Source organism: Theropithecus gelada, chromosome 19, assembly GCF_003255815.1.
Source record: "Theropithecus gelada isolate Dixy chromosome 19, Tgel_1.0, whole genome shotgun sequence".
NCBI classification, from domain to species: domain Eukaryota; kingdom Metazoa; phylum Chordata; class Mammalia; order Primates; family Cercopithecidae; genus Theropithecus; species Theropithecus gelada.
Window position 1 is genome coordinate 6,798,271 of NC_037687.1, and position 21,059 is coordinate 6,819,329.

The 21,059-nt window shown below is 47.3% G+C and overlaps 1 protein-coding gene across 5 annotated transcripts in view; it reads left to right on the plus strand.

Moving 5' to 3' along the window:
* VAV1 (vav guanine nucleotide exchange factor 1) overlaps positions 1-21,059 on the plus strand; it is an 85,014-nt gene that overhangs the window by 54,286 nt on the left and 9,669 nt on the right. For 4 of the 5 annotated variants that reach the window (XM_025367150.1, XM_025367152.1, XM_025367154.1 and 1 more), the window contains 14 exons: positions 398-497; positions 2,147-2,242; positions 2,489-2,557; positions 2,692-2,778; positions 2,882-2,967; positions 4,104-4,236; positions 6,470-6,579; positions 7,481-7,582; positions 7,825-7,922; positions 8,008-8,030; positions 8,206-8,251; positions 11,011-11,147; positions 11,552-11,617; positions 15,981-16,012. In XM_025367150.1, coding sequence (XP_025222935.1) covers positions 398-497; positions 2,147-2,242; positions 2,489-2,557; positions 2,692-2,778; positions 2,882-2,967; positions 4,104-4,236; positions 6,470-6,579; positions 7,481-7,582; positions 7,825-7,922; positions 8,008-8,030; positions 8,206-8,251; positions 11,011-11,147; positions 11,552-11,617; positions 15,981-16,012 — 1,185 coding nt within the window. The remainder of the gene's footprint in view (positions 1-397; positions 498-2,146; positions 2,243-2,488; positions 2,558-2,691; positions 2,779-2,881; positions 2,968-4,103; positions 4,237-6,469; positions 6,580-7,480; positions 7,583-7,824; positions 7,923-8,007; positions 8,031-8,205; positions 8,252-11,010; positions 11,148-11,551; positions 11,618-15,980; positions 16,013-21,059) is intronic. The other variant, XM_025367151.1, reaches the window with a different exon arrangement.

The following is a 21,059-nucleotide window of genomic DNA, read 5'->3' on the forward strand; positions in this document are numbered from 1 at the left end:
AATGCCAGCTACTCAGGAGGCTGAGGCAGGAGAATCGCTTGAACCCGGGAGGTGGAGATTGCAGTGAGCTGAGATCGCACCACTGCACTCCAGCCTGGGTGACAAGAGTGAAACTCCATCTCAAAAATAAATAAAATAAAATAAAATAAAATAAAAATAGACAAACATTGGGCAGAGACAATACCAGGTACTGTGGTGAGATTACCGTGGTGTTAAATGAGATAATGCTACAATAGCCTCGCGTGGGAAATGCTATTGTTATTCCCATTTCACAGATGGGGAAACTGAGAGTCAGGTTTCTTCTCCAGCTGGGAAGAGCGAGGCCAAGGCTGACGCCGGCCTCTGCCCGATCTTGATGCCAGCCACCCTTACCTGGTGGCCTGTCCTCTCGCTGTAGGTTCCTCGTCTACGGCCGCTACTGCAGCCAGGTGGAGTCAGCCAGCAAACACCTGGATCGTGTGGCCGCAGCCCGGGAGGACGTGCAGATGAAGCTGGAGGTGGGGGCCTCTCCCGCTCCTCCCCAGGCGCTGGGGGCAGGAGGGAGGACGCTGAATTGCAGATGGTCCACTTTCTGCCGCAGCCCAGCCAGGGATCCGTCAAAGGACTGGGGAGGGAGGTACTGGCCAGCCAAGTGGAGGAAATGCAGAAGAACAGAAATGGGCCGGCCCCGGGTCTGGGCTGACCCCTGATATCAGGGTGACGTCCTGACCCTGAACTGAGCTTTGATCCCACACCGAACCCCAGCCCTCGGCTGAGCCCTAGCACTGATGGTACCCCAAGTCTGGGCTGAGCTCCCACTTCTCACTGAACCCCAATTCCAACCAACCCCTGATCCCAGGCTGAACCTGATCTAGAATTGAACTTCAACCTGGATCTGTTTGTCTGGTGGAAACACAGACAGGGTAGGGGTGGGAGGATGGGGGCTCTCCAGACCTGTCCCTCTCCCCCTCTGCGGCCCCCCTCAGCAGGCAGAATACTGGACCTCTATCCCAGGCAGCATTTGCCACGTTCCAGTGGTTTGTTTTGTTTTGTTTTGTTTTGTTTTGAGACAGGGTCTCATTCTGTCCCCCAAGCTGGAGTGCAGTGGCATGATCATAGCTCACCGCAGCCTCGAACTCCTGTACCCAAGCAATCCTCCCAGCTCCTACCTTGGCCTCCTGAGTAGCTGGGACTACAGATCCATACCACCATTCCTGGCTAATTTTTGTGTGTTTTATAGAGATGGGGTTTCACCATGTTGTCCAGGGTGGTCTCAAACTCTAGGACTCAAGCGATTCACCCACCTCAGCTTCTCAAAGAGCTAAGATTACAGGCGTGAGCAGTTGTACCCAGCCTCTTCCCATTGTTTTTTTGTTTGTTTGTTTGTTTTTTGAGATGGAGTCGCCGTCTGTTACCCAGGTTTGAGTGCAGTGGTGCGATCTCAGCTCACTGCAATCTCTGCCTCCTGGGTTCAAGCAGTTCTCCTGCCTCAGTCTCTTGAGTAGCTGGGATTACAGGAGTCCACCACCACACCAGTTTTTTTTTGTTTTTTGTTTTTTTTCAGCGGAGACGGGGTTTCCCCATGTTGGCCAGGCTGGTCTTGAACTACTGACCTCAAGTGATCCTCCCGCCTGGGCCTCCCAAAGTTCCTTCCAGTGGTTCTTTTTTTTTTTTTTGAGACGGAGTCTCGCTCTGTCGCCCAGGCTGGCGTGCGGTGGCCGGATCTCTGCTCACTGCAAGCTCCGCCTCCCGGGTTTACGCCATTCTCCTGCCTCAGCCTCCCGAGTAGCTGGGACTACAGGCGCTCGCCACCTCGCCCGGCTAGTTTTTTGTACTTTTTAGTAGAGACGGGGTTTCACCGTGTTAGCCAGAATGGTCTCGATTTCCTGACCTCGTGATCCGCCCGTCTCGGCCTCCCAAAGTGCTGGGATTACAGGCTTGAGCCACCGCGCCCGGCCCTTCCAGTGGTTCTTATGCTGCCCCCACCTCATGGAGCTCTTTCCCTGTTTCCTTGGGGGCAGATGTGATGCTTTGGCCTCTAGAAAAACCCCCACAGCTCTGGGGTGGAGAGCTGCCCACGTCTTTATTCAGATCTATCTGCACCCACCCTGCAACTGGCTCTTTCTGGGACCTGCCTCAGTTTCCCCATTGTTCTCTGATTCACCAGGAATGTTCTCAGCGAGCCAACAACGGGAGGTTCACCTTGCGGGACCTACTGATGGTGCCTATGCAGCGAGTTCTCAAATATCACCTTCTTCTCCAGGTGCCGGGCCCATCCCTGAGGCGTGGGATCACGCATCTACTCTCCTGTGTCTATAAAAGTGGGGACGGGGTTGGCTTCTGGGGGTTGGGTCTCTAGGACACTCGGAGATGGGTCACTGGGGTCATGTCTCAGCCTCCAGGGCCACCAGTACAAGGGAGGAGCTGGTGAGCTAGCATTGTTTGGAAGGCCCTCCCCCCAGGGAGAAGGGGAGGGGCCAGCTGACGTCTGACGTCTTGGTTCTCGCAGGAGCTGGTGAAACACACGCAGGAGGCTATGGAGAAGGAGAACCTGCGGCTGGCCCTGGATGCCATGAGGGTGAGTGGGTGTGGGGTGATGGTCACTCACCTGCTGCAGACACTCTCCTGGTGGAGGCTGATCCTCTAGCTGGGGTTAGGTAGGAGCCTGGGTCGGCTGTTGGGGGGCCAGGTTCACCCCTGTCCCTTCCCCAGGACCTGGCTCAGTGCGTGAACGAGGTCAAGCGAGACAACGAGACACTGCGGCAGATCACCAATTTCCAGCTCTCCATTGAGAACCTGGTGAGGTGGTGGAGCCGGGTGGGCCAGGGGTGTGGCCACGTGGGGAGGGTGTCTGGCTCCTTTCTTGGGAGACCCTTGCTAGACGCCCCTGCCTGCTGCATAGGACCAGTCTCTGGCTCACTATGGCCGGCCCAAGATCGACGGGGAGCTCAAGATCACCTCGGTGGAACGGCGCTCCAAGATGGACAGGTGAGTGGCGTCAACATGGATCTGGGATGGAGCCTGGGCAAAGGGGTGGGGCCAGGCTCCTAGATGGGCAGGTGGATGGAGTCAATACAGATCTGGGTGGAGCCTGGGCAGGGGCGGGGCCAGGCTTCTAGATGGATAGGTGGGTGGAGTCAACATAGATCTGGAGCAGAGCCTGGGCAGGAGTGGGGCCAGGCTCCTAGATGCGCAGGTGCGTGGAGTCAACACAGATCTGGGTGGAGCCTGGGCAGGAGTGGGGCCAGGCTCCTAGATGGGCAGGTGCGTGGAGTCAACACAGATCTGGATGGAGCCTGGGTAGGGATAGGGCCAGGTTTCTAGATGGGTGGTTGGGTGGAGTCAACACAGATCTGGGAAAGAGCCTGGATAGGGGCGTGGCCAGACTCCTAGATGGACAGGTGGGTGGAGCCAATGCAGATCTTGGGGGGAGCCTCGGTAGGGGTGGGGCCAATTCCTATGTAGACTTGTAGGTGGAATTAAGATGAATTTGGGTAGGGACCTGAGTGTGGGTGAGACAAGATTTCTATTTTTTTCTTTTTTTTTTTTTTTGAGACGGAGTCTTGCTCTGTCACCCAGGCTGGAGTGCAGTGGCCGGATCTCAGCTCACTGCAAGCTCTGCCTCTCGGGTTCACGCCATTCTCCTGCCTCAGCCTCCCGGGTAGCTGGGACTACAGGCACCCGCCACTTCGCCCGGCTAGTTTTTTGTATTTTTTAGTAGAGACGGGGTTTCACCGTGTTAGCCAGGATGGTCTCGATCTCCTGACCTCGTGATCCGCCCGTCTCGGCCTCCCAAAGTGCTGGGATTACAGGCTTGAGCCACCGCGCCCGGCCGAGACAAGATTTCTAGACAGACAGGTGGTAGATCCATCCAGACAAGGCAGTGGAACCTTGATGGACAGGCAGGACGGAGCCAACCAGGAATATGGGTGGAGCCAAGACTGACAGGCAGTAGGGCCAACGTGGATCACGTGGGTGAGATCAGGATGGACAGGTGGGCATGACCAAGTTGGCCAAGGAGGAGGAGAAGGTCAGGGTGGGACCAGGATGTGGAGGAACTGGTCAGAGAGCTGGTGGGGACAGTTGGGAAGAGCCAGACAGGAATGCCTTATCCATCCTCCCAGGTATGCCTTCCTGCTCGACAAAGCTCTGCTCATCTGTAAGCGCCGGGGAGACTCCTATGACCTCAAGGACTTTGTGAACCTGCACAGCTTCCAGATTCGGGATGACTCTTCAGGAGACCGCGACAACAAGAAGGTGGGGCTTTGACGTCACACAGTCGGCAGCTTAGCCCTCTCCACGTGGGCACACGCCGGTGTTTACCAGACTACATCTACATGGAAGTGTGTGTTAATCCACTCACAGTCTTTTTTTGTTTTGTTTTTTGTTTTTTTAAGACGGAGTCTTGCTCTGTCGCCAGGCCGGAGTGCAGTGACACAATCTCGGCTCACTGCAACCTCTGCCTCCCAGGTTGGTTCCATTCTCCTGGCTCAGCCTCCCCAGTAGCTGGGACTACAGGCACGTGCCACCACGCCTGGCTAATTTTTTGTATTTTTAGTAGAGACGGGGTTTCTCCATGTCAGCCCCATGGTCTGCTTCTCCTGACCTCCTGATCCACCTGCCTCGGCCTCCCGAAGTGCTGGGATTACAGGCATGAGCCACTCAACAGTTTTTAAATTGAGCACCTACTCTATCCAGGGCACTCTTCTAGGCACTAGGACTAAAATGGAAAGCAATATCGAGTTTTTATTTTGTTTCATTTCATTTCTTTTCTTTTCTTTTCTTTCTTTCTTTTTTTTTTTTTTTTTGAGACAGTCTTACTCTGTCCTTCAGGCTGGAGTGCAGTGGCATGATCTCAGATCGCTGCAACCTCTGGCTCCCAGGTTCAAGCGATTCTCCTGCCTCAGCCTCCCGAGTAGCTGAAATTACAGGTGCCCACCACCACGCCCAGCTAATTTTTGTATTTTTAGTAGAGACCAGGTTTCACCACATGGGCCAGGCTGGTCTCAAACTCCTGACCTCAAGTGATCCGCCCACCTCAGCCTCTCAAAGTGCTGAGATTACAGGCATGGGCCACCGTGTCTGGTCTATTTTATTTCTTGTATGGTACTTGACTTCTTATGGGATGCTTTCTACAAAGAAAATAAAGTAGGTGGCTGGGTACAGTGGCTCACACCTGTAATCCCAGCACTTTGGGAGGCCGAGATGGGAGAATCTCTTGAGCCCAGGAGTTTGAGACCAGCCTGGGCAACATAGGGAGATCCTCGTTTCTAAAAAACATTAAAAAAAAATGTAGCTGGGCTTGGTGGCACATGCCTGTAGCCCTAACTACATGGGAGGCTGAAGTTGGAGGATCACTTGTGGCCAAGAGTTGGAGGCTGCAGTGAGCTATGATTGCACTCCAGCTGGGGCCACAGAGTGATACCCAGTCTCTATTAAAAAATAAAATGAATAAAACAAAACAGGGGATGTGACTGTGCTAGGTGAGGATGGGCCCCCCTCACCTACCACAGTCACATCTTACCTCCATTGTTCAGGGGCACTCTCTGTGGAAGGGACACTCTCTGTGGCAGTGACATTTGAGCTGAGACCCCTCTCCCTCTCGGCTCTTCCTTGCTTCCTTTTGCTTTTTCTCCTGTGAACTCTTCCCTTCGCTTTAGTCCTTCCCCTGGAGATCCCCCCTGAGTTCTGGTCTGTGGCTTCTCTTTTTTTTTTTTTTTTTTGAGAAGGAGTCTCGCTTTGTCACCCAGGCTGGAGTGCTGTGGCATGATCTCGGCTCGCTGCAACCTCCCGCCTCCTGGGTTCAAGCAATTCTCCTGCCTCAGCCTCCCAAGTAGCTGGGATTACAGGCACACGCCACCACACCGGCTAATTTTTGGTATTTTTGGTAGAGACGGGGTTTCACCGCGTTGGTCAGGCTGTTCTTGAACTGCTGACTTTGTGATTCACCCATCTTGGTGCTGACCTCGTGATTCACCCGTCTCGGCCTCTCAAAGTGCTGGGATTACAGGTGTGCGCCACCACACCTGGCCAGCTTCTCTGTTTCTCAGCCTGTGCCTCCCGAGGAGCCAGTTGCTGTCTTGTGACTGCCTGCTTCCGGCATCCGTCTCTCCTACCCAGCTGGAGCTCTGGGGACCACATCCTATTCGCTGCTCTGTCCCTAGCTCCTAGCAGTGTCTGTTTCTCAGCAGGCGCTGCACCCATGCTTTGTTGAACAGACAAATCAATGATGAGTGACATGCTGTGTCTGGTGTGTGCTTCTGCAAAGGGGTGTGTGTGTGCATGTGCACGCATGTGTGTGTGGTTTTGGGTTTATGGTTGTGTATTTGGATATCCTAGAAAGCCCTTTTACAAGGATGTCTGTGCATGGTGCTGGGGGCACAGAGACTGCCACGGGCTTGACTGTTCCCTACAGAGGGAGGGTCAGTGGGCGTGTGCTCCCGCCCTCTGCAGGGGCAGTGCCTTCAGTCTGAGCTCTGCTTTCCTGCAGTGGAGCCACATGTTCCTGCTGATTGAGGACCAAGGTGCCCAGGGCTATGAACTGTTCTTCAAGACAAGAGAGTTGAAGAAGAAGTGGATGGAGCAGTTTGAGATGGCCATGTGAGTCCCCGTCTTCCTTCCTCTTTCTGTCCTCAGAGGGGCAGGGGCTGGGAAAGAGGAATGTGCTCTAGTCGCTACTCTGTCCTGACATGCCATGGGACCACTCTGAACCTCAGTCTCTACATTTGGGAAATAAGAGGGACAGGCCCAAGGCTGTCTTCATCCTTGGAATGCCGGAGTTGTGTGCAAGCTCCTTTCCTCCTCCTCTCTCCTCCTCCTGCTCTTCCTCTTGTTCTTCCTCCTCCTCTCTTTCTTCCTCCTCTCCTTCCTCCCCTTCCTCCTCCTTTCCTTCCTTCTCTTCCTCCTATTCCTCCTCCACCCCTTCTTCCTTCTCCTCCCTTTCCTCCCTTTTTTCCTCTTCCTTCTCCTCCTCTTCCTCCTCCTCCCTTTCCTCCTCTTCCTCCTCCTCCCTTTCCTCCTCTTCCTCCTCCTCCCTTTCCTCCTCTTCCTCCTCCTCCTCCTTCTTCCCTTCTTCCTCATCTTCCACTTCTGTCTTCTCCTCCTCCTTTTTACTTGAGGCAAAATGCCCGCGACAAAAATCTAACAATTTCAAAGTGCACGATTGCACGGCACTTTGTACACTAACAGTGTTGTGCAACCATCACCTCTATCCAGTTTCAAAACCTTTTCGTCAGCCCAAAGGAGACCTCATACCCATTAAACATTCACTCCCAATTCCCCACTCTCGCAGCCCCTGGAAACTCCTAACCTGCTTTCTCTTTCTCTCGATGTGCATAGCAGCACGATTCAGTGTGGCCAAAGGGTGGAAACGACCCAGACATCAATCAGGGAATGAGTGGACGCACCAAATATGGTCTGTTCATACCATGGAATAGTATTCAGCCATAAAAAGGAATAAAATGCTGATCCTCTTTTTTTTTTTTTAATTTTCCTCTGCCAGCTCCAACATCTACCCGGAGAATGCCACCGCCAACGGGCATGACTTCCAGATGTTCTCTTTTGAGGAGACCACGTCCTGCAAGGCTTGTCAGATGCTGCTTAGGTGGGCATCTAGGAGGAAGGTCCTGCATCCTGGTCTTGGTCATTAGTTCCTTGCTAGAGAAGCTGCCCCAGTAATTGGTTCCCTAAACTGGGAGATGGGGGGGTTCCTACTTTGATCTTCTGCTTCTCCGTCACTCTCCTGATCTAAAGAGAACCCAAGGGGGCCCTTTATGTTCTTGGCAGAATATTTGGCCATGTCTGTAAAGGTCACTCACTCTTCTTTATGTGTCCCCTGCATCTCAGAGGTACCTTCTATCAGGGCTATCGCTGCCATCGGTGCCGGGCACCTGCACACAAGGAGTGTCTGGGGAGGGTCCCTCCGTGTGGCCGACATGGGCAAGGTACGAGTGGGAGGGAGGCTGGGAGGTGAGCTTGGTTCTCTGTGGAGGATTTCCTGTTCTCACCGTTACCTTTACTCTCCCATAGATTTCCCGGGAACTATGAGGAAGGTAAGACTTTCCCACGCTCCTTCCTGTGCACTGCAAATAATGGGCAACAGTGTGGGGAGGACCCAGGGCATCCCGGAACTGGGCGTGATCCTTTGTGGGGTGAGGACAGTGATGGGGGCCTACAAGCCCCCAGGCTGGGCATAGGTAAACAGGTTTTCTTTGTCTCTCCTTCCAGGACAAACTGCATCGCAGGGCTCAGGACAAAAAGAGGAATGAGCTGGGTGAGTTGGCAGGGGATGCTGTGTGGGGGCAGGAGGAAAATGTATCTCCATTCATGTTGACCCAGGGACAGATCTCCATAATCATATTAACAGCCACATTGGGCTGGGTGCAATGGCTCCCACCTGTAATCCCAGCAATTTGGGAGGCCAAGGCGGGAGGATCGCTTGAAGTCAGGTGCACGCCACCACGCCTAATTTTTAAATTTTTAAAATAGAGATGAGGTCTTGCTATGTTGCCCAGTCATACTGTATAAATTAACTCATACAGTATGTGCTTATTTTAACTAATTAATTAATTTATTTTTGGAGATGGAATCTTGCCCCGTTGCCCAGGCTGGAGTGCAGTGGTGCGATCTTGGCTCGCTACAACCTCCACCTCCCAAGTTCAAATGATTCTCCTGCCTCAGCCTCCTGAGCAGCTGGGACTACAGGCACCACGCTTGGCTAATTTTTGTATTTTTAGTAGAGACGGTGTTTCACCATGTTGGGCAGGCTGATCTCGAACTCTTAACCTCAGGTGATCGGCCTGCTTGGCCTCCCAGAGTGTTGGGATTACAGGCATGAGCCACTGTGCCCAACCTTAATTTTAAAAAAACTTAAGGCCAGGCGCGGTGGCTCAAGCCTGTAATCTCAGCACTTTGGGAGGCCGAGACGGGCGGATCACAAGGTCAGGAGATCGAGACCATCCTGGCGAACACGGTGAAGCCCCGTCTCTACTAAAAAAATACAAAAAACTAGCCGGGCGAGGTGGCAGGTGCCTGTAGTCCCAGCTACTCGGGAGGCTGAGGCAGGAGATCCCAGCTACTCAGAAGGCTGAGGCAGGAGAATGGCATAAACCCGGGAGGTGGAGCTTGCAGTGAGTCGAGATCCGGCCACTGCACTCCAGCCTGGGCGACAGAGCGAGACTCCGTCTCAAAAAAAAAAACAAAAACAAAAACAAAAAACTTAAAAAAATATATACATGTCTCCTTCTGTTGTATTGAGGACATTTGAGTTGTTTCTAGTTTTTTACTATTGCAAATAAAGCTGATACATATATGTCATATATCGTATATGTATATATATAATACATCTTTTTAAAAAAAATTTTTAGAAGCAGGGTCTTGCTCTGTATCCCAGGCTGGAGTGCAGTGGCAGGAGTGTTCCACTTATATGCCATTTATATGACATATAAATATATAACGTAAGTCAGGTGTGGTGGCTCATGGCTGTAATCCCAGCACTCAAACTCCAAGGCCAGGAGTTTGAGACCAGCCTGGGCAACATAACGAGACCCTGTGTCTACAAAAAATTTTTTTAAATTAGTGGGGTTCCTGCTTGAACCCAGGAATTGAAGGTTGCAGTGAGCCATGATCACGCCACTGCACTCCAGCCTGGGCAACAGAGCAAGATCCTGTTTCAAGGAAGTAAAAAAATAAATATATGAAATCTATGAATGGGTATGTTTTCTTCTTATTATTACTTATTATGTAATTAGCAATAGTCAGTCAGCTTTCTTAGCAACAGTCAAAATTAGAAACAGCCCAAGTGTCCTTTATACAATAGAATATATATATACATATATATATGCACACACATACATGTATTTTATTGAGAGAGGAAATACATACTTTAAGGTATGTAAAAATCAATAAATCTTAAGTATATGGCTTAATACGTTTTTATCCATGCAACCAACAATCAAATAAAAGCATAGAACATTTTCATCCCTCCAGAACGGCACTGTCCGATATAAATGAATTAAAATGAAATCATCTTAAATTTTTTTTTACTTAGCCTCGAAGCTCTCAATAACTGCCTGTGGCTAGCTGCTACCATATTGGACATATCCATCACCACAGAAAGTTTTATCAGAAAACACTGCTACTCACCTATCTCCCATAGGGAACCACTGTCTGATGTCTATCACCATAGATTAATTTTGCCTGCTCTTGAGTTTTCTATAAATAAAATCATATAGTGCATGCTTATTTCATCTGGTTTCTTTTATCTGACATAATGATGGTGAGATGCATCGATGTGGTTGCCTGTAGCAACAGCTTTTTCTTTTTCATTGCTGTATAGTATTCCATTATGTGATGGTATCACAATTTGTTTATTGATTTGATCAACCTATTGAGGACATTTGGTTGGTTGCCAGTTTTTGGATATTCTGAATAAAGCTGCAACTTTTGAAGGACATTTTTTGTTTTTTGTTTTTTGTTTGTTTGTTTGTTTTGAGATGGAGGCTCACTCCATTGCCCAGGCTGGAGTGCAGTGGCATGATCTCAGCTCACTGCAACCTCTGCCTCCTGAGTTCAAGGGATTCTCCTGCCCCCTGCCTCCCAAGTAGCTGGGATTACAGGCACCTGCCACCATGCCTGGCTAATTTCTGTAGTTTTAGTGGAGATGGGGTTTCACCACATTGGCCAGTCTGGTCTTGAACTCCTGACCTCAGGTGATCCGTCCACCTCGGCCTCTCAAAGTGATGGGATTACAGGCGTGAGCCACCTCACCTGGCCAGGACACATGTTTTTATTTCTCTTGGATTGCTGGGTTACAGAGTAGATACAATGTTTAGCTTCAGTAGATACTGTCGAATAGTTTTCCAAAGAGTATCCCCACCAGCAACGAGTGAGAATTCCAGTTGCTCCACATTCTTGTCAACACTTGGTATTGCCAGTCTAAAAAGAAAAATTTTAGCCATTCTGGTGGGTGGCAAGATTCAGCGTTGAAAGTTGCCTGCCAATCACCCTGTACTCCTGTACCCTGTCCTCCAGGTCTGCCCAAGATGGAGGTGTTCCAGGAATACTATGGGCTTCCTCCACCCCCTGGAGCCATTGGACCCTTTCTACGACTCAACCCTGGAGACATTGTGGAGCTCACAAAGGCTGAGGCTGAACAGAACTGGTGGGAGGTACAGGCTGGGACAACAGGAGTGATGGGGTGGGACCCAAGTGTAGGGTTATGGATTCGTGTGGTCTCAGGGAGTTGAGTCATAGTCCTACTGTGCTCTAGAGGTGATGCCTGGGGAGTCGGGGAGGTACACTGAGATTTCTGGGCATAGCTTTTCTGAGATGGCCATCTTCCCAGGAAGTTAATACTGATTGTCACCTCTCTGGGCTCTCCAGGCCATCCTGAGATAGATGGACAAGCAGAGTGACCAATGAGCAGAGAGACGGACACACACACACACACACACACACACACACACACGAGTGATGGGGCAGGATCCATGTGGAGGGTTATGGGTTTAGGTGGTGGGTGGGGTTATGGATCCTATAACCTCTCTGTTCCTGTTTTTGTCTCCTGGGTGTTTAGGGCAGGAATACATCTACTAATGAAATTGGCTGGTTTCCTTGTAACAGGGTGAAGCCCTACATCCGTGTGAGTGCCTCAAGTCTGAATGGAACAAGGGCAAGGGGTTCAGGGTGGGTCCTGGGAGGATGGGCAGAATTGAAAAGACAACCCTGGAGTTGGGAAGGGGGCTGCCCATCATGGCAGGTCTATCTCCAACTCAAGGCTTTGCCCACCCCACCAACTGAGCCCAGAGAGGGGCCCCCCTGGAAACAATGATTGATCTTTTTCTCCTTGATCATTTTTGTATCAAGGTCCTTTCCTTCCTACACAGGTATGGTAGGGAGGAAGAAGCAGGGACCTAGAAAGTGGGCCTGCCCGTGGCTTCCTTCTGAGACACTGAATTGAGTTCTGTGAGAGTGCTGTGGCCTCCATTGCCTGCGTCCTTGCCCTGCTCCTGGTGGACGCACCTGTCCACCCCAGCCTCTGCTGTTCTTCTAGTGTTCTCTTCTCGATGGACCCCTCACTCTTCACGATGACTTCAAAGCTCTCTCACCCCAACCTCAGATGTCCCCTAGCTCATTCATAGCAAATGACCCCACTGTCCACTTCACAGCCTACAGAGGGAAATTCTCTCCAGTGTTGCTTTAACTTTAATTTTATATTATTTCAGACTTCTAGCAAAACTATGAGAATAATGCAAAGAGCCCCCATTAGCCTTTACCCAGTTGCATTGGTTCTGCTAATGTTTTGTTCCATTTGCTCTGTCATTTCCTCTCTCTACCCACACATAGTATTTATTTTTCCTGGAAGAGTTAAAAGTGAATTTGCAGATGACGTTCCCCTTTACCCCTAAATACGTCTTAAGAGCAAGAACCTCCTAGTACATAACCAGAGCAAGATTTTAAAAGACACAAAATTCAACGTTGACATTATATTATTATTGAATTCATAGTCTGTATTTAAATGTTGCCAATTTCCCCAAAAATTTTATCAAAAATTTTTGTGTTCCTGTGGTTTCTCCACTGTCAAGTTACAATATGAGTTTCCAACTCCATCATTCTTTCCACATTTATTAGCTGGTGTTCTGCTGCAAGAAAGCGCTGTCCCTTCTGTCCCCATCTGTCTGTCTATCTGTCTATCTATCTATCTATCTATCTATCTATCTATCTATCCATGTACCTACCTACCCATCAATCCATCCATTCATCAATCAATTCTTCCATCCTTCCATCCATCCATCCATCCATCCATCCATCCATCCATCATCTGTCTACTTATCAATACATTAATGATCTGTTCATCCACCTATCATTTATCTATGTATTATCTGTCTATTATCTATCTATTCACTGATCATCTCTCTACCTATTTTTCACCTACCTATCTAACCATCTATTATCTATTATCTATTATCATTTCTCTCTCATCTATTCATTTATCATTTATCTATCACCTGTCTGTTTATCATCTATCATCTATCCATGTACCTATTACCTACCTATCCATCATCCATCTATTCTATCTATCTCTTAATTTTTTTGTTTTGGAGAGAGGGTCTCATTCTGTCACCCAGGCTGGAGTGCAATGGTGTGATTTTAACTCACTGCAGCCTTGACCTCCTGGGCTCGAGCAATCCTCCCACCTCACCCTCCTGAGTGGCTGGGACCCCAGATGCATGCCATTATGCTCAGCTTTATTTATTTATTTATTTATTTATTTATTTATTTATTTATGATGGAGTTGCACTCTTGTTGCCCAGGCTGGAGTGCAGTGGGGTGATCTCGGCTCATTGCAACCTCTGCCTTCTGGTTTCAAGCGATTCTCCTGCCTCAGCCTCCCAACTAGCTGGGATTACAGGTGCCTGCTACCACGCCTGGCTAATTTTTGTATTTTTAGTAGAGATGGAGTTTCACCATGTTGGCCAGGCTGGTCTCGAACTCCTGACCTTGTGAACTGCCAGCCTCGGCCTCCCAAAGTGTTGGGATTACAGGCATGAGCCACCGCGCCCAGCCACAGCCATTGTTTTGTGTGTGATTCTTTTGCAGAGATGGGGTCTCACTATGTTGCACAGGCTGGTCTTGAACTCCTGGGCTCAAGCAGTCATCTCATAGAACATCCTTCCCTTTTTTTTTAAAAAAAATTGAGGTGAAATTTGCAAAACATAAAACTGACCATTACAATGTAGCTGAGATTACAGGCGTGCACGACCATGCCTGGCTAATTTTTTGTATTTTCAGTACAGACTGGGTTTCACCGTGTTAGCCAGGATGGTCTCGGTCTCCTGACCTCGTGATCCGCCCGCCTCGGCCTCCCAAAGTGCTGGGATTACAGGCGTGAGCCACCGCGCCCGGCTTTTTTTTTTTTTTTTTGAGATAGGGTGTGGTTCTGTTACCCAGGTTGGAGTGCAGTGGTGGTGCAATTATAACTCACAGCAGCCTGGATCCCCTAAGCTTAAGTGATCCTCCCACTTCAGCCTCCTGAGTAGCTGGGACTACAGGCATGTGCCACCATGCCTGGCTAATTTTTGTACTTTTTTTTTTTTTTTTCTTTGAGACAGAGTTTCTCTCTTGTTGCCCAGGCTGGAATGGAATGGTGCGATCTCGGCTCACTGCAACCTCTGCCTCCTGGGTTCAAGCGATTCTCCCGCCTCAGCCTTTTGAGTAGCTGGGATTACAGGCGCCCGCCACCGCACCCAGCTAATTTTTGTATTTTTGTAGAGATGGGGATTTCACTATGTTGGCCAGGCTGGTCTTGAACTCCTGACATCAGGTGATCTACCCACCTCTGCCTCTCAAAGTGCTAGGAGTACAGGCATGAGCCACAGCACCTGGCCCATACTGCTTTTCTTTCTCTTTTCTTTTCTTTCTTTTTTTTTTTGGAGATGGAGTTTCGCTCGGTGGCCTGGACTGGAGTGCAGTGATTCTCCTGCCTTCCAAGTAGCTGGGATTACAGGCGTGCACCACCATGCCTGGCTAAGTTTTTGTATTTTTAGTAGAGACGGGGTTTTTGCCATGTTGGTCAGGCTGGTCTTGAACTCCTAACCTCATGATCCGCTTGCCTCAGCCTCCCAAAATGCTGGGACTACAGGCGTGAACCACCATCCCCAGCACATACTGTTTTTCATAGTGCACCATTTTACATTCCTACCAACAGTGCACAAGGGTTCTTTGTCCACATCTTTGCCCACATTTGCTACTTTCTGTTTTGTTTGTTGATTTGTTTTTGCCTTATAGTAGCTGTCCTAATGGCTTTAAGGTAGTGAAAGCAAGCACTTTCAGCCGGGCGTGCTGGTTCATGCCTCTAATCCCTGCACTTTGGGAGGACGAGGCGGGCGGATCACCTGAGGTCGGGAGTTCGAGACCAGCCTGACCAACATGGAAGAAACCCCATCTCTACGAAAAATACAAAATTAACCGGGTGTGGTGACACATGCCTGTAATCCCAGCTACTCGGGAGGCTGAGGCAGGAGAATCGTTTGAACCTGGTAGGCGGAGGTTGTGGTGAGCCGAGATCACGCCATTGCACTCCAGCCTGGGCAAGAAGAGCAAAACTCTATCTCTAAATAAATAAATGAATACATAAATAAGAAAGTGAGCACTTTCACCCATATTCAGATGAGGATTGGCAAACTTTTTCCGTAAAGAGCCGAGTAGTAGTGTAAACATGCTGACCCTCCAGGGTCCCATACAGTTTTGCAACTCTTTAGTTCCGCCCCTGTAGTGCAAAAGTAGCTGTAGATAATCTGTAAATGATGTGTGGCCGTGGCTATTTTCCTATAAAGCATAGTTCATGGGCACTGACAGATGAATTTCATATAATTTTCACAATCCCCAAAATATTATTTTGGCTAGTCATGGTGGCTCATGCTTGCAATCCTAGTCCTTTGGGAGGCCAAAGCAGGAGGATTGCTTGAGGCCAGGAGTTTGAGACCAGCCTGGGAAACAAAGGGAGACCCTCTCCCTCATCTCGAGAATATTAAAAAAATTAAAAATTAGTGGGCGTGGTGGCGCATGCCTGTAGTCCCAGCTACACTGGGAGGCTGAGGTGGGAGGATCGCTTGAACCTGGAAGGTCGAGGCTGCAGTGAGTTATGATTGTACCACTGCACTCCAACCTGGACAACATAGTGAGACTCTGTCCCTAAAAATATTTTTAAAAAAAATTCTTTTGGTTTTTGCCAAGCATCTAAAAACGTAAAAACCATCCTTGACTTGAGGGCTATGATAAACTGCTGGGAAGAGAACCCCTGCCTTATATGACACTGGGACAGTCTCTCCCCTGAGATTCTGGGACTTTATCCCCAAAGAGTACCACAGTGCCTGGCACATAATAGGCACTCACTAAACGCAAGTGGAATGAATGAATGAAGGAATGAATGAATGAAGTGCCCTGCCCTCTGCTGTCATGCTGGGGTCTTTACACTAAGTCGGGGTCTCTCTCTGTGTTCTTAGGGCCCTCCTCAGGACCTGTCTGTTCATCTCTGGTGAGTAGAAATATTTCTTATTTTGTTTCAATGAGAGGTTTCCGGGTTGGGGTTCCAGGCTGGGTATGGGAGGAACCTCCGACCCAATTAGTTATGCATTCTGTGTTCCCTGAGCAGCGACTTCTGAATCTAGCTCTGGGCTGGGGGCTGCTGGGGATGGGAAGGACAAAGGAGGGCCCCTGACCTTGGGAGATGATGGTCTTGTTGGAAGGAAAATAGTTATGATGATGATGATGGTGATGATGATGATGATGATACTGGTGATGGTAACGATGATGATGATGACGATGATGATAATGATGATGTGATGGTAACGATGATGATGATGATGACGATGATGATGATGATGACGATGGTGATGATGATGACGATGGTGATGATGATGACGATGATGATGATGACGACGATGATGATGATGATGGTGGTGATGGTAGCGATGATGATGATGATGATAGTGATGGTGATGATGACAATGACGACGATGATGATAATGATGGTGGTGGTGATGGCAACGATGATGATGATGATGGTGATGATGATAATGATGGTGGTGGTGATGGTAACGATGATGATGACGACAATGATGATGATAATGATGATGGTGGTGATGGTCATGACAGTCCCAGTTGTTTTTGTTTTTTGTCTCGCTTGTTTGTTTGTTTTGCACCTCTAGCATGTCAAGCATATAGGGGTGGAGGTTTACAGTGTGGCTTTTGGGACCTGCTGACCTGGATTCAAATTCTGACCCCAACCTTACCTAGCTGTGTGACCTTGGGCTGGTAAATTAACCTCTCTCTGTTTCAGCATTCCTCTCTGGAAAATAGCTTAATGACAGTATCTACTTCATAGTGTTGTTAGGAGGTGTACATGAGTCTGTCAAGTGCTTAGTCCTGATCCTGACACATAATGAAGACTTTATACAGCATTAGTTGTTGTTATTACTACATTTAATCTGTTCTAAGATGCATGTTTTTTTTTGTTTTTTGTTTTTTTTTTTCCCCTTTGCATTGGAACATCTCTGTCATTGAAATGGCTCTTGTGATCCACAGTATCCATCTTCGGCTGAATTTTATAGGCAGGAAATGTTCTTTCGTGATGGCACATAAAAGAATGGTGCATTGAACAATTGCTGGCACCTCAGCTCTTTAATGAGCTTCTTTAATTTTCACAAAAGCCCTTTGGAAAATAGATTTGATTCTCACTCCCTGTCCCCTACTTTCTTCTTTTCTTCTTCTTCTTCTTTTTTTTTTCAAAGGAGGCTGAGGAGGGGAAGTGACTTATAGAACGTCACATGGTGAGGATATGATGGAGATGGGATTTGAACCCAAAGCCTCAGTGCCTCAGTTTACCGTCTCTTGCTAGTAATAAAACACAGCATGATTATGCTCCCATCTTCTTGTTGCCCAGGCTGGAGTGCAGTGGTGTGATCTCAGCTCACTGCAACCTCCACCTCCCAGGTTCAAGCGATTCTCCTGCCTCAGCCTCCCGAGTAGCTGGGATTACAGGCACCTGCCACCACACCCAGCTAATGTTTTATATTTTTAGTAAAGACAGGGTTTCACCATGTTGGCCAGGCTGGTCTCGAACTCCTGACCTCATGTGATCCACTCGCCTCGGCCTCCCAAAGTTCTGGGATTACAGGTGTGAGCCGCCACGACTGCCTGACGCTCCCACCTTCTAAGTGCCTACCACATAGTAGCAGGTGCACTGTTGCCATTTATAAAAAATGTGCATCTATGGCATCTCCCTCTTCTCAGAAGAGGAAATTGAGGCCCAGAGAGGCAAAACCATTGCCGAGGTCTTAGAACGCGCAAGGGGCAGGGTCAGGATTTGAACCATGGTCTCTTGCGTTAGCGCTCCTTCCGCCCTTCCACACCAAGATGCGGTCAGTGGGGTGGGGACCAGGGTGAGACCAGGGAGGCTCTCTTGTGGGTGCAAGATTTAAGGGGACGCTGAAAATCGCAGTGATTAAGGTCCATCATGTTTTAATGCAACATTAAAAAAATCAAAAACAAGGCAAAAAAAAATTCGAGATGAACAAATATCAAAATTGTAACTAAAGACAGGGTCCAATAGAGCCGGGACTAAGAGGAGGTGGGTGAGGTGAGTCGGGCAGTCAGATTCTGTCTTTATTCAAAAATTTCACGTTTGTTCATCATGGTTTCTTTGCATTCATTAAAAAAAAAAGTTAAACACCAACCTGAACCAGATTTGCATTTATTTTTTAAAATTGAGGTGAAATTCGGCTGGACATGGTGGCTTATGCCTGTAATCCCAGCCCTTTCGGAGGCCGAGGCAGGTGGATCACTTGAGATCAGGAGTTCAAGACCAGCCTGGGCAACATGGTGAAACCCTGTCTCTACTAAAAATACAAAAATTAGCTGGGCATGGTGGCGCACGCCTGTAATCCCAGCTACTCAGGAGGCTGAGGCAGGGGAATCGCTTGAACCTGGGAGGTGGAGCTTCCAGTGAGCCGAGATTGCGCCATTGCATTCCAACCTGGGCGACAGAGTGAGACTCTGTCTCAAAAAAAAATAATAATAAATTAAATTTTTAAAAATGAGGTGAAATTCATACAACATAAAATTAACCTTGTAATGATTACTGGCATTTCCATTTCTATTCATATTTACATTTATATTACATATTAACATTTACATGATGTTAGATATTATATGCAATTACATATGGTTTATAATTAATACTTACTCTTTACATTGTGTATTTATGCTTATAACCTATTATATATTATGCCACATATCATAATATATATTTATATTATGCTATTTTATCACAAATTAATGCTTTTTATTTATATTGCACGTTTATGTTTATATTATATTATACAGTATACAGTATATTATAATATAGATTTATATATTACCTATTTACATTTATATTTTATTAGATTTATATACAATTACATATAATACATAACTAACTTTTATTCTTTATATTGTATATTTACATTTATATCTTATATCACATATTATACCATATATCATAACATATTTATATTACAGATTTACCTTTATATTATGCTATATATTCTAGATAATTAACATTTGTTATTTATATTGCACATTTATGTTTATATATCATATGCATTATATAGTACACTATACTGTAGCTTTATATATTACATATTTACATTTACATTATGTTTGGTGACATAAAGTTATATATTATGCATAATTAATATGCATTATTTATATAATGTTACATTTATGTCATATTGTAATTATATATTTTAATATACATTTACGTTAACATGACATATTTACACTTATATAAAATTATATACTATGTATAATTATGTATTATGCATAATTAATATTCTTTATTGTATGTTACATTTCTATCATGTTGCACATTATACACTATAATATACATTACATTAACATGAGATATTTATGCTTATATGAAGTTATGTATTATGGGCTGGGCGTGGTGGCTCACGCCTGTAATCCCAGCACTTTGGGAGGCTGAGGCGGGTGGATCACTTGAGGTCAAGAGTTCAAGACCAACTTGGCCTACATGGTGAAACCCCGCCTCTACTAAAAGTACAAAAAATTAGCTGGGTGTGGTGTTGTGCACCTGCAATCCCAGCTACTCGGGAGGCTGAGGCAGGAGAATCGCTTGAACCTAGGAGGCAGAGATTGCAGTGAGCCAAGACCGTGCCACTGCACTCCAGCCTGGGCGACAGAGCGAGGCTCTGTCTCAAAAAAAAAATTACATATTATGTATAATTATGTATTACATATAATTAATATGTATTATTTATGTTGTCCATTTACATTTATAGTATATGTTATACCATATATTTTACATTTACATAGACTATATATGGTGTATTCTATGTAATATAAATATTACATGTATATTTATATTATATTCACATTATATATTATAGTTATAGATAACTATCTATAATTATATATAGCTATCTACAATATAGAGTTATATATTATTATATAATGATTATATGTTATATATTATATATAACTATTATTTATATTGAATATTTACATTCACATTATAAATATATTCATGTTACATTTACATTCAGTGGCTTTTTTGTTTTTTTTTTTTTGGAGACAGAGTTTCTCTCTGTTGCCTGGGCTGGAGTGTAGTGGTGTGATCTCAGCTCACTGCAACCTCCGCCTTCCGAGTTCAAGCGATTCTCCTGCCTTAGCCTCCTGAATAGCTGGGATTACAGGTGCCCGCCATCAAGCCCAGCTAATTTTTGTTTAGTAGAGACGTGGTTTCATCATGTTGCCCAGGCTGGTCTCGAACTTCTGACCTTGTGATTCGCCCACCTCGGCCTCCCAAAGTGCTGGGATTACAGGCGTGAGCCACTGCGCCCGGCCAGTGGCATTTAGTATATTTGCAATACTGCGCCGCCATCACCGCCATTTAGCTCCAAAACATTCTCATCACCCCCAAGAGAAACCCCATCCCGGGCAGTTGCTCCTGCCTCCCGCAGTCCCCGGGAACCAAGAGTCTCCTTCCTGTCTCAGCGGATTGGCCTGTCCTGGACATTTCCTACAAGTGGAATCCCACATTGTGTGGCCGTTCGTTCCTGCCTTCCCTCACTGAGTGCGAGGTTTTGAAGGCTCATCTCTATTGTAGCCCATGTCAGTGCTGCTTCCCTTTTGATGGCTGATTTTTTATTCACTGTGGTTTCTAAGAATCACATTAGAATACTGTGTGTTTTACTTATTGTCATTAGAATACTGTGTATTAGAATATTACACAGTAATATTCTAATATTAGAAGACTGTGTGTATGAGGATACCGTGTGTTTTACTTACTGTCATTTACCTTGACGACTGGGTTTTTTGGCTCTCACTTACATTTTGCACCTGAGGCTCGTGATTCATTCTCCTTCCCCTACTTCTGTCCGCGTGACCACGGAGATGGGCACACAGTGAGCCTTCAGGAAATGCCCGGCGAAGCCATCGCCAAGTTCCAGAGACCCAGCCAGGCCCAAAAGGCTGAGCCATCCCCCTGAGTCCGCGTGTCAGACCTTGGTGGTGACCTGCAG